Source organism: Pogona vitticeps, chromosome 10, assembly GCF_051106095.1.
Source record: "Pogona vitticeps strain Pit_001003342236 chromosome 10, PviZW2.1, whole genome shotgun sequence".
NCBI classification, from domain to species: domain Eukaryota; kingdom Metazoa; phylum Chordata; class Lepidosauria; order Squamata; family Agamidae; genus Pogona; species Pogona vitticeps.
The window spans coordinates 5437954-5452046 of record NC_135792.1 but is presented as its reverse complement, the minus strand read 5'-3'; the positions used below and the strand labels follow the sequence as shown (position 1 = coordinate 5452046).

Genomic DNA, 14093 nt, shown 5'->3' with positions numbered 1-14093 from the left:
CTCAGCCTTAAATGCTTGGGCAAAGGACTGGGTCTTAAAATGTTAAATAAGGACAATATTTATGTCACTTGGGCCTCTAAGGAGAGGACATTCCACAGCCATAGCCAAGAAAGCTCTCTCAAATACCTCCTTGTAGGCTAATAGAAGAAATGCCTCTCCGGCAGATGTTTTGGTCAGGCAGAAACACAGAACTGGTGCGAAGGAGCAAATGAAGGGAGGGAAAACTGCACTGTCACCTGGAGTTCACACCGTTCCGCTGAGAATCAAATCTATTTGCTACCTGAACCCCATGATTTATAAAAAGGCAATGGGCATTTCTAAAAATGGACTGAATGCACTGGGAATGTAATTAAAACTAGAAATGCTGGAGGTGGATGCTCAACGATCACCCTGTCCATGCTGCTCACAGGCTCTTAGGACATGACAGCTAAATTTAATCTCATGTCCAAAGACAGTGTATCTCTGATCACAAGTTTCTGGAGAAAGGGAAAAACGGGTGAGAACGATCATCTCCATGTCCTGTCTTTAAGCAGGGGCTGAAAACCTTCAGCCTTTTTGGCTCACAGAACTCATCAGCAGTACCCAATGTGAAGGGAACATGGAAGCTGATGGTCAAAACATCTGGGCAGCTGATGGTTCCTCATCATTGTATGTGAAACGAGAGTGGGAAATGTCTTTCAACGCAAGGGTCAATTTCAGTTTTTGAAAGGTTCTTGAGGCCACATTCTGTTGGGAGGGGCAACGGCAAAAGCATAGGGCTAGAGAGGAGCACGATTCACCGGTTCGGTGGTTTGTGCTGATTCGCTTCTCAGGTGTCTGGTGCTTTCCAGCCCTCCCTCCTCCAGTGGGCACCCATTCGGAGGCAGAACCCCCCATCTTCCCTGCCCCACCTCCTCTGGTACAGCCTCCGAATGGGTGCCCACCAGAGGAGGCGGGGCTAGGAAGCACCAGACACCCGTTCGACTGAGAAACGAACCAGCACGAACCGACGAACTGGCAGTTCGTCCGTATCTCTATGTTAAAGCCTATTTTAGCTTAGATATCTTACTGCCAGTAAGTACGTGTTAAGAGAGGCATCTGAACCTGGTAGTGTGGGGAGAAGGCATATCAAAAAAAGGGGGGGGGGATCCTAAATGATTGTATGCAAGGAGGTAAACATGACCACCTGGGGAAATCTAAACGGCTAGTCAGCAATCTCAGAAGGGGAGGATTGGAACCCACAGCCGGAGGTTTTTCACCCTCGCTGTAGAGCATTTGAAGGCAAATAACTGGAAACTCTTGAAAATAGGAAGTTGAACTCAGCCAACCAGAGTAATAATAATAAGCCTAGAACTGCAGAGATGGAAGGGAGACCAAGGATCATCAAGTCCACCCCTTGAAAACACAGTGAGGAATCAAACTCCCAGCCACTGACTTCGCAGCCAGAAACCTAAACCACTGAGCTACGCTGCCGTTCGAGAACAGTGGGACTTATACAAAGGATGGCAAACGTGCCCCATGTATTTCAGTTGATGTACAGTGGTGCCTCGCATAGCGAGGTTAATCCGTTCCGGATTAACCTTCGCTATGCTGAAGCATCGTTAAACGGTACAGAAAAGCCCATTAGAACGCATTAAACATGGTTTAATGCGTTCCAAATGGGCCAAATACTCACCGTTCAATGAAGCTTCATAATGGCCAGCAGCCATTTTCGCGCCCTCGCCTTGCTTAACGAGGGCGCGAAAACGCTGCGGGCGGCCATTTTAGGCCATTTCCCGGCTTCCGGCGGCCATTTTGGCTGCCGAACAGCTGATCGGCGGGGGTCGTTTTGCGAAGATCGGTAAGCGAAACGCTTACCGGTCTTCGCAAAGCGAATTTTTCCCTATGGGAACAACGTTGTGCCATCGCATTAGCGATCCGAAAAAACGGATCGCTATGCGATTTAATCGTTATACGGTGCGCTCGTTAAGCGAGGCACCACTGTACTTTAATTGGCCATTGGCCTGTCCTCTTTCTCTCTCTCTTTCTCTCTTTGTAGAAAGGCAGAAAAAAAGGAATGCTGGGAGTAAGCTCTAAAAATGCCACTGTTGTTCTTACCAGGAGGAACATGCATAAACAGAGACAGAGGGGAAAGAAAGAGAGGAGAAACCTCACATGATTAATTAGCAGACAAGCGAACAAGATGTAGCAGATTGACAAACCTTCGTATGATCAAAGATTAGCAGCAACAAATAACTTGCAGGGGGCTCGGGGGCCTTAGCAAATAAAGATACCGAAAGTATGTAGATCAAATGTGGGGGTCACATTTCAGAGGGAAATTAATTGGAAGTAGTCTCCACATACATATGGAAGGGTTTTCTCTTTTAACACTGCGTTTCTTTCCACGGCAGCCCCTTCGTACTAAATGGGTGCTCCCAACTTCTGGTTCATGGAAATAACATTTTTGATGTTCCTTGAACTATAATTTGCTCAGTCCGCTGCACTCACCAACTCCTCCCCTCCACCCCCAAAAAATAAACCAAAGGCCACCAAATTCGCCCACAAGCCAAGTTTAAACCTCGAACATTTGAGCAACATTTGATCTATAGGAAACAGCTGCGGCGGAGTGCAAGCGCTCTCTCTTTGAACGGACCCGAAGCGTATTTTTTGCATCAATGCATTTGGAAGTCATGACCGGCAAAATTAGGGTCGATTTGTAAATCTGCTTGCAAAATCTGTCCGGAATCTGGAAGTATTCGGATGGGGTGGGGTGAACAATATCAATTTAATGGTATGCCCATGAGAAGCTCACTAAAGCATGCTCTCTAGGGCATAGCTGGTGGGGGCTGGCTTTGGCACCCCCAAATGCTGTGGGTTTACCAGAGCTCTCTCCCAGAATATTTCGCCCCAGACACCCACTCACAGTGGAGCAAAAGGAACTGTATTTATTCAAGTTTGCCTACTTCTGCCGGTGAGAATATTTTCATAAATTGAGGAAAAGTGTTTCTCTTTCAACACGAGCTGTGAAGATCAGGTTTCCCTTATCAGGAAAAGTGTCTGCAAAACCAAAAAGAGCAACGTCTCTCCTAATTAACTCTCCAAAAAAAAAACAGAGATAAGTGATTATTTGTTCCCGGCGCAAACTGCAGAATTCCAGGTGTGATTTGACATTCACCTGGAGGGGAAAAAAAATCAAGGCAGGAGCTTAAGAAGCGGGTGTTGAACTAACCTTTAAAATTTCAACTTTAACACCTTCCCACTCCTTACCTTCCTGCAGTGCAACAAAGAGTCTTTATATTCTCCAGCACTGGAGCCAAGAAAAAAAAGAGTTCAGGAATTATTTGGAAGGGAAAAAAAAGAGGCAAATCTAAAAATGCACTCATTCTTCCCTAGGTCTTGTGGGGGAAGGAAGAGGGCTAGAGGAGGGGCTTTTTGGTTGATATTTTTTTTGGTTCTCTGCTCAGCTTGTCATGATACATCATTTGTGACATTTACAAGATCGAACTATCTGAGGAAGTTACACCAGTTCTAGAATGTGAGCGTCTCATGGTGCAAAGTTCTAAAGCAACATGCTAAGCACGTCTGGGGGAACATGCTTAGATTTCTCCTCCCTGCCATTAGAAATCCTGTAACTTCTGGGGTACATGGTTGACCCTCCAACCATGTACACACGTTGTCTATGAATGTCCCAGCAGGGCTAAGATGCTCCTGAATTTTGCCGGTGATCCTTACCACACTACAGTTAGTGCTAAGTTTTGTAGGGGCATTGGAAGCAATGCTAGCATTCTGTGCTACAGCGAGGAACATGTACAGCAGAATACAGTGGTGCCTCGCAAGACGAATTTAATTGGTTCCATGGTTAATGCTGTCTTGCGAAAAATTCATCTTGCAAAACGCGTTTTCCCATAGGAATGCATTGAAATCTAATTAATGCGTTCCTATGGACAAAAAAAAGTCAGAACAAAGTCAAATTTGGTTTACAAAGGGTTTATTCAGTGCTCTTTAAAGCCATACATATTTTGCAGATGATTTCAAAAATATCAATCAAAAAACTTTTAACTTTTTGAAACATCATAGAAAAACATTTAAAAATCAGCAAACATGAGGCAGAAACAAAAAACGGAAAACATTTGTCCTGTGAAGCATGGCCATAGGAACATTCGTCTTGCGAGTCATCAACCCCCATCACCAAAACCATTCGTCTTGTGAGTTTTTTTGTCCCACAAGGCATTCGTCTTGCGAGGCACCACTGTACATGATTTGGGGAGGAGACTGAGCGTTTTGTTGGGACCACAATTGTACACTGACACACCTCAGCGCTAATTGAAGATGGTCCTGCTATGGAACACAGGGGTGAGAATCAGACTCAAGAACCCTTTTCACGTCCAACCTTTAAACAAGGCCTGGGCAACTCCTGGGTCTAGTTTTATGCTACTTCTAAACTTATTTCAAGAGCTCAAAGCAAAAGATCAGTTCAGATTTCAGAAAAAAAACCCACATTTGACCATTTTCCTAGTTATATAACTGGGTCAGGAAGGGAAGGGAGGAAAAGAGGAAGTGGAGAGAGAAAGAGGACAGGTGACTCATTCACCTTTGTCTGTGGTCTCATCCATCACTGGTGTGTCCCATCTCTGAAACAATGACTCATGAGAGAAGGTGGCCTTAAGTAGAAAAAAGCTTTATTGCTTCTGTATTCAATAAACCACACAAATGCCTGTTTAGAGGCCTTTTCGTGGGGGCTCCTCTTGTCCCATATTGGGATAACAAGTCAAGGAACGTAAGGGGCGTAAGTCAACATAAGGGACTTTTTAGTGGTGGCTTTCCACTGTGAAACCAAGCCTGTTCAATTCATTCTAAATAGGGTTGGGAAGAGGTCTCTGGATTCCCTTCAGAGGCCAACTTGGAGCTTCAGAATGGATCCCGATTCAGGCTAGTCCTCCCATTCAATGGGTGTGCCCACTCCAAGGCAGTTTGGTCAATTCAGATCCTCTGCATCACTGGGGAGCCTGAAAGGACAATTGGGAGACATCACAGACCCTGATGTGGAGAACAAACCTCCCAAATGTTAGGCACCTAGCTTTGGGATTGATGTACCAAGCATTGTTAACTTTTGCTTCCTCCCCTGCCCCCTCCAAAAAATGCTAATCTATGCCCAGATGTGTCATGATTTCCAGATCTGCTCTGCTTCCTCCCACAATTGAATATGTCTCTTCCACTTCACTTTTGGACCTTACACAAATTGGGTCCAAATCAGGCTAAATCACTTAGTAACCTGGATTTTGTCCAGAGAACAATGCACTGGAAGGACAGGATCCAAGCACTAGTGCAGAATGTCCATGCAGTGTAGGCAACAGGGTTGAATAGCTCCAGTGACATGTAGCTTAAATGTCAGCTTAACTTTTCAATCTCCCCCAGGATTCCACTATTTTGGACTTGCTGTTTTTTGGCATTAAGTATTTTCCACTTGTTTTTTTTGTTTTTCTCGTATGTTGCCATTTTCCCCATGGTAATGTGCTTTCTGACATGACTTCATTAGAAGTCACACCAGAAACGGATTGAAGGAGGCAGGATTTTTTTTAAAAGTAAAATGAACTGAAGACTTTGCGTGGATCAAGCATCTGACCCAAAAAATGTTTCACTGGACCACAGGAACCCAACCATAAAATTCCCAGAGTCTACCAACAAAAGCGTGTAGGCATACAATCTCCTGACTTGCAGCATCTACAAACCACATGGGAGGGGAAAGTAACTGACAGATTCTTGTGTCTTGTAAACAGTTGACTTGTAGAGTTTTTACTGCCGAACCCTGACTGTCCTCCGACTTGGGAAGGTACCTGTGAGGATCAAGGTAGAGGAAATTGTGAAGGAAATAAATGGAAGGGCCCCCCATTATGTATCTGAATATTACCGAGCATCAAGTAGCAGTCCCCTTGGTATAGGGGCACAGCCAACCCTGGGGTCTTGATGTCCCAAGCAACTTTCAAGGCGACGTGCCAGACGGCTGGATCTCTGCCACACCACGCCTCTTTCTCATGACTGTCGGGTTCTGAAAAGGAAAAACAAGAGCTTTTCTCACTTTTAATTATAGCCTAAAAAAATCTGCATAAGCAGCTTTGTTTCTGGGTGGGCACAGATATAGATAGATAGATAGATAGATAGATAGATAGATAGATAGATAGATAGATAGATAGATAGATAGATAGATAGATAGATAGATAGATATAGATATAGATATAGATATAGATAGATAGATAGATAGATAGATAGATAGATAGATAGATAGATAGATAGATAGATAGATAGATCTATATATATCTATATATCTATATATCTATATATCTATATATATCTCTATATCTCTATATCTCTATCTCTATCTCTATCTCTATCTCTATCTCTATCTCTATCTCTCTATCTATCTATCTATCTATCTATCTATCTATCTATCTATCTATCTATCTATGGATAGCCAGTGTGGTGTAAAGCAGTGGCCCCCAACCTTGGGCCTCCAGATGTTGTTGGACTTCAACTCCCAGAAATCCTGGCCAGCAGAAGTGGTGGCAAAGGCTTCTGGGAGGTGTAGTCCAAGAACATCTGGAGGCTCAAGATTGGGGACCACTGGTGTAAAGGATAGAGTGACTGACTAGGACTCAGGAGAAGTGGGTTCAAATCCCCGCTTGACTGTGGGAATTTTAGGGGCATTGATAAAAGCACTCTTTAAATATCCCTCTTGCCTTGAACGTCCAACTAGGATCAGAGTAAGACAGTTCTAACCAGGCAGCACATGGCAGACGACAGAATCCCCTATATTATTTGTGTGGATCTGGGAGCCTAGTGTTCTGCCCATGCCCCATGAAACACCCTCTGTGATGGTTCAGTGTTGCCCCAGAGGAGAGGATAAACATGTTCACGTCAGAATCTGATCTACCTGGAGCTAAGGCCAGCAGAATACATGATCTTCTGGTCACTTGGCCGGATGCAACCTTCTTTTTCACGGAGGGAGAAAATTAGGATGCAGAATGCAATGGATTGGCACCTTGGTTTTCTGTTGATGGCCACATTCTTTATGGGGGTAACCAGTCAGGGGACATGTGCCAGCGGTGGAGGGGGGGGAGTTCCAAGCAACCAGTGGAGTGGAGCTAGGGAGAATAATAAGCGATGATTCAGCCCCTTTCTTTGTCTTTGCTTTCATCTCTCACTCTTCTCTCTTTCCACCTGCTTCTCTACTTCCCTCTCCCAGTAGCGAATTTGACCCAGAGCAAACCAATGGCAACAAACTTTCGTAATTAGACAGAAACAGCAAAATATCCACCCTTTCTACAGACAAACATGCAAGACGAGTGAAGTGTTTCGAACACACAACCTTCCTTATTGGCAATGTCTTAATCTTCCTTTAATACTTACTTATCCCCTAAACAAGCAGAATCGGGAAGTTTTAATTACGCAGAAGACTAGACACGAGGAAGCGGTCCGAATTCTACATTCTCCTTTTAAAATTTCTAGGAAAAACAAATCCTTTGGAAACAATCTTTGAATATTTATCTGCAAACCCTTTCATGTAACAAAATGAACTGCTTTTACTTCATTGTCACCTTATTTCTAATATATTCCTGGTTTGGCTTACATTGTCCCACGGTTGATTTTTAACTTTTTCCTCTGGATGGATTTTGCTAGCGCAGTTCTCTAGAGGTTTTCGGCTTCAGTTCCCATCAGCTTCAGGCAACAAGGCCAAAACTCAGATATCGTGGGAAATGTGAATTTTTTAAAAAAAAATCTGGGGAACAACTGGTTGGGAAAAGGTGTGCTAACTGGGATGAACACATCACCAACACTACAAAATCCTCTTTTCGAAGGAATCCGGGTAACTGTCTTTTGCCAAGCTTGACCACTAGTCCTCATGGGTCTCCCAGATGCAGCTGGAGATGCTAAGGGGGGTCACAAATGGGACTTGGGATAGAAAGCTTCACTTAATTGCCTTCTCAGTTGAGAATAAGGAACTGCTCTGATCTTTTCTGCATCAAAGAAAATGACGGGGAATCAAGGAGAACATTGAGAACGCAGAGGCCCTTGGAACTGAAAATACTTGGAGCAAATTGCCCGGGTTGCAAAATTTGTGTACAACTCACGACCAATACCTCGTTTCATGGAAATTAAAGAAGCTGAAGCATCAGATGAGTTGCTTGTATCTTTCTTAAGGTTCAGTCAGTCTTTGCATGATGGCATTGTTTGTGTGTGTGCTTCTCTTCTGAGACGAGGTGGTTTGCATTAATTATGAAGACATTATAGGGGGAAAGAGACCAAGTCTTGGTCTCAGCTGGAGGCAAGAAATTTTGGGGTGGCTTTCAAATTACTTGTCCAAATGTTTCACTGAGTCAATACAGTTTAAGCTGACAAGGCTGAGAAGTTTACTAAGTGTGCTTCACCAAGTGAAGTTTACCTAGTGCAGATCATGAGCCGCAGGACCGAGTGATGGAATAAAGTGGTCTTCGAATTTGACGCTTTGAACCAGCTTGCTTCCAACGGCTTCCAAAACTAGCACCATGGGATTAATCAGTTTCAAGTGTTGAGGATAATTATAAGGCAGGTTAGGTTCAGAGCGATCGGTAGGGCAGTGTGTGAAACAAATTTGAACTCCACGCTCCAGCAATAAAAAGAGAGGCAGGGAGGAATATCAAACTGAAAAAGGGGGAGGAGAGAGAGAGAGAGAGAGAGAGAGAAAGCTGCTTCTTAACAAGCACAATGAAAAGGCGCTGGAATTTTGCGAGGGAACCCCAGGAAGCATGAACTGAAATCGCTGTCTCCGATTCTCCTTCCACATTTTACTGAGGCCATGTTGCCAATGGGAGATGGGTGTCGGGATGCGTGGGGAAAAGCAGGCGCGCCGGCAGATTGAGCCCACTGCACAAGGATACCACTTCCGTACAACCTCCAGATGGGGTGGCAGAACAAGTGACGGGAAAGCAAGCCGCAGCTGCCGTTTCCAGGAAACTTTCCGCCACTCTAATACGGAAGTTGAGATTCAATTAAAAAGGAGATTAAAACAGCCCCAGCGCCCTCTGAAAGCTGCTCGTATTGATTTGGTCCGTGGCATTGCTTTTCAAGCTTTGCTGGCAAGCGTGGCTCCTCTTACTGATGTTTTCTTGCATAGATGATTTACTTATGCAATGTTTTTAGTGTTTTTATCTTAATTCTTGGTTATACAGTGGTGCCCCGCTTGATGATGACCCCGTTAGACGACGAAATCACTTTACCATGACTTTTTTGCGATCGCTATAGTGGTTGCAAAACAATGTTTCTATGGGGTTTTTTCGCTTCATGTTGATTTGGTCACTGCTTTGGGAACCATTTTTCGCTGGACGACGATTAAAAACAGCTGATCAGTGGTTCGCAAAATAGCTCCCCGCTGTTTTCCGGACCGATTGTTTGCAAGACAGTGATAAAAAATGGCTTCCCCTATGGAGGATCTTCGCTGGACGATGAGGTATTTCCCCCACTGGAATGCATTAACCGGTTTTCAATGCATTCCAATGGTGTTTTTTTTCGCTTGACGATGATTTCGTTTAACAGCGATTTTCCTGGAACGGATTATCGTCATCAAGCGGGGCACCACTGTATATGATATTTATTGTAAACTGCCAGGGTAGTGCCCTGGCACTACTTGGGAGAGGTAAGTAAGTAAGTACATTGTTTGTGTGTTTATTTGTGTTCATTCATTCATTTTCTTTCATAGTGCAAAGCACTATTTTCCACCTCTTCCATGGAAGGAAGAAAAGAACTGCAGGAGCCAGGTCTGCATGAATGCTTTCACACACACATATGCGTGCAGTTGGGTCCCTTTTTATTTTCCTTAAAATCAACTGGGAAATCATTTTCATACTTTACGACTGACTTGTAAAGCTCCAATCTAAATAAACATCGCAAGGCCAACCCACCACGTGATGGATGGCTTGAATGCAGAGAAACCAGGAGGTCAGGAGCAGTCAGTCTGTCTGCATGGGTGAAATAATGAAAGTTATAAATCTTTCTGGCCCTCTCCCTTCCCTGTTTTGGGGTTTCGAAATGAATAAGGATTTTTTTTTTAAGCATTTGTAGAAAAATATTGGATGGACACCTGCTTGCGTGCATCATGAACCTGGCAATCTCATTTTCACACCAAGCTAGATGGCTATCGCTGGTTCGCAGTGGGTTTATCTGTAGGCACTGATTCCCGGATCATTAACACCCCTGCCCAGGAACAACACTAGAAACATGGCTGGCCCTTTGTTCAACAAATAGGAAATCTACAAACCGCATGGATTTTGATGGAACTATTAGCTTGGTGTGTAGCCAAAACCAAAGCAAAACAGAGCAGATCCGAACACCGTCAAAGGGCGTCCACCTTTTCCAAGTTTGGAAAAGTTCCTTTTTAAATTACAAAACCGCCGGCTCAAGGATTCTCATCTCTGACCCACTCTGAAAACAATCGCTTGCTATTTCTAGAGATGGCATCTTTAAAGACCTTATTACACCTGGGGCTGGGGAGAGAAAAATATATACCCTTCTTTGAGGGCATGCAGCAATGCGTCATGCATAGAGCAATGGAGTAGGACTCAGGAGTCCTGGGTTCAAATCTTGCCTCAGCCATGGGAACCCACTGGGTGAGCAGAACTGGTAAAAAACACTCCCTAAATATCTCACTTACCTTGAAAGCCCTATTAGGGTTACTATAAATCAGTTCCAACTTGACGGCACATAAAAACTACAACAACAAAATTTGTTACCAGCTGTACAAATTGCTCTTAACTGACCTTGCATCTATTAAGCAGCCAATAGAGGAGATTACTGGTCAATTATCAATCCAAGAGAACAGTCCAGTTAGTTTATAAAGTCATTAGGAAGGGAAGAAGCTGCTAGCGTTTCTCACCTAATCACAGCCATGGTGGAAATTGAGCAGCAGGAGCCGAGCTTAGCCAACGTTCTACCAATCTCTCACCCCCCCTGGTTTCTATTTATAATAATGAAAAATAAAATATGTCTCGCAGGAGCCCAAAAAATAGGAATTGTATGTTCAGAAAATCAAACGTAATAGGTTTTTCACAACCCCTCACTATTGCCGTCAATCACTGGTTTGTTAGCCTGTTAAACATTAACTTGTCAACTAACAGATCCAGTTGTTTATTACTCAGAGATTTACACACGAAAGTAAGCCTCAGAGGGGGGCAGAAGGCCAAGAACAATACTAGTGGAAGAAGACCAGAAAAAAGAAAAAAAAGGAAGAAAATGTCTTCATTTTTTAAATAGGTGATCCAAGTTATAGAAGAAATAAAGAACTCAGTGGGTTGAGAGACGTATCCAACAGAATGCTGTACTATTTCTTCTTTCCTTCTAGCCTTTAGCCACCTTTATCAATCACTGCTATATGAATTTAGAGTAGACCTGGGCAAAGTGTGGCCCGAGGGCCACATAACGGCCCGCGAGCCGCTCCTGTCCGGCCCGTGGACAGTTTTGAACATCAAAACCATTTATAGCTTTTTGTCTAAAGTTGATCAGTTGCTTATCTATAACATACTGCAAAAAAACTCTTTAGTATTTGTGACGATTAACAAGTTTAAAATAAAAACAATCATAACATCACTGTTTCATTTTATTTTTAAGTAAAGTTCGGCCCTTGAACACAATTCAGATTTTTCATGTGCCCCCCCATAGAGATTAATTGCCCACCCCTGATTTAGAGGGATGAATCCAATTTCAATTCTATATACACACCACAATGCACACAACGCAACGCCAACGCCAACGACGACGACGACGACGACGACGACGACGACGACGATAATAATAATAATAATAATAATAATAATAATAATAATAATAATAATAATAATAATAATAATAATAATAATAATAATAATAATAATAATAATAATAATAATAATATGGACGAAACACCCTTCAGTAGTCCCCGTAGTCATTGGGGCTTTGGGAACAATATCAAGAAATTTCACACAGTATTACAAGCAGTTGCAGATCTCAGAAATCACACCGCCATCAGAGCTACAAAAAACGGCAATATTAGGAACCGCATACATTTAAGGGAGACATCTCAGAATACAAGGAGAGAATCGGATGGATGAGGACCACAGAGAGAATCTAGAAGCAAAAACATCTGTAAAGTGTGGATGATCAAAGAAGAATAAGAAAACAATTTTCACCTATCAGTTCAAAAGCAAATCTCTGGCTTCATGGTCTTAGTAAGAGGTTAAACACACAGGTTACTAAAAGGACCCCGAGTTCCAGTTAAGAGCCATTGCCCCCTCCAGGACCACAAAAGTATACTCTGTTTGAGGGCCACAGTCTTAGACTGTCAAGACTAGCTGTGATGGGTGAATATTAAATTCATCGTTTCTGGTCCCAGTTCCCGAAAAGATTTACAACCTTAAAATATTATTAGCTTAAGCAGACTAGTGAATTCCACCTGTCATGAAAGGACATGAAATACGAGACAGCCTCTAACGGCTAAGACCCACGTTATAAGGAACAACGTAGATCAATGTCAACAAGTTTAATTGTACACCAAACTCCAAACAGGAACTTGGAGGCGTTCTTAGGAGGAAACATCTGTGGCTTCAGAAACAAGTAGCGCCGGTATTAGGGATCACCCCCGCCACCCCAAAGGGGTACAACTTCCAGAGCTGTTGCTCTGAGAACCCAACAACATTTCAATTACGAGTCATATTTATATTCCACCTTTTCTCTGATGAACTCAAAGCAAACACAAATGGCTCTCCTTTCCACCTCCAGTTTCTTTACCCCTGTAGCCCCGTAACGCCAGAAAAACTGAGGAAGAGGGAGAACAGAACATGGTCATCCAGGACATTTGGACCCTACCCATTACTCCCACTGTCCCTCCACAGTCTTCCATCCCTAAGACCTGAAGTCCATCTCAACCTACCACATCCACAGATGCTACTTTTTTCTGACTTCCAGCTGAAAAATATATTGCTCAGTGTCTTGCTTCTTACATCCTTGTGATGGTTTTTCTATAGGCTCTGGGGATAGGAGTATCACTAGCATACCCTACTGCAGCTATATATGTATGTATGTACAGTGGTGCCTCGCTAGACGCTTACCCTGCATGACGACGAAATTACTTGACGATGACTTTTTTATCACTATAGGCAAGCAATCGCAAAACAATGTTTCCTATGGGGGGGTTCGTTTAACAACAATTAGGTCCATGCTTCACAAACCAATTGTTCGCAAAACGACAATTTAAAAGAGCTGATCGGCGGTTCGCAAAACGGCTCCCCGCTGTTTTCCGGACCGATTTTCACAAGACAGCGATCACAAAATGGTCACCCTATGGAGGATCTTCGCAGGACAGTCAGGTATTTCCCCCACTGGAACGCATGGCGACGATTTCGCTATACAGCGATTTTAACGGCATGGATTATCGTCATCATGTGGGGCACCACTGTATGTATGTACGTATGTATGTACGTATGTATGTACGTATGTATGTACGTATGTATGTACGTACGGATGGATGGATGGATGGATGGATGGATGGATGGATGGATGGATGGATGGATGGATGGATGGATGGATGGATGGATGGATGGATGGATGGAAAATCAGAGTGGGATGTTTTAAAAAAAATCTTTTTGTATACTTATTTATCTTTGTCTTAACTCACTGAGATATCTGATCCTTCAAATAGTCTGGACCTGTTCAGAGCTTTATAGGAAATAACCAGAACTTTGAGCTGAGCCCAGAAACAGACGGGTGGCCAAGAAAACTTTTGTAGTAAAGGAAATCATCAACACCAGTCGGCAGTCTGGCTGCAGAATATTGACCCAGCTGAAGTTTCCAAACACTCTTCAAGAGCAGCCCCACGTAGACTGTGTTGCATTGCAGTAATCCAGACGAGATGCCACTGAGCCATGTGCCCCACCACATTCTGCTATCTCAGAATGCCCAACTAACTCCAACTATTCAAACACACAACCTTGCAGCTTTCAACCCAGCGACAGCCCCCAAGTCTTCCACTGGCTGAAGTTGCACAATAGGCAGCCGTTAACATAAAATGGACTGGAGCAAAATCAAAGGCATTGACTTCCATTCTTCTACAATTAGCTCTACAGTTAAGCTTTCTT

The 14093-nt window shown here is 43.4% G+C and overlaps 1 protein-coding gene across 12 annotated transcripts in view; it reads right to left on the bottom strand.

Annotated features, from left to right (window-relative positions):
* The window catches only part of FTO (FTO alpha-ketoglutarate dependent dioxygenase), a 228703-nt gene that overhangs the window by 163230 nt on the left and 51380 nt on the right, over positions 1-14093 (bottom strand). For 10 of the 12 annotated variants that reach the window (XM_020800047.3, XM_072980731.2, XM_072980730.2 and 7 more), the window contains one exon: positions 5867-6004. The exons of the other annotated variants lie outside the window; for them this stretch is intronic. In XM_020800047.3, coding sequence (XP_020655706.3) covers positions 5867-6004 — 138 coding nt within the window. The remainder of the gene's footprint in view (positions 1-5866; positions 6005-14093) is intronic. 12 annotated transcript variants of the gene reach the window in all.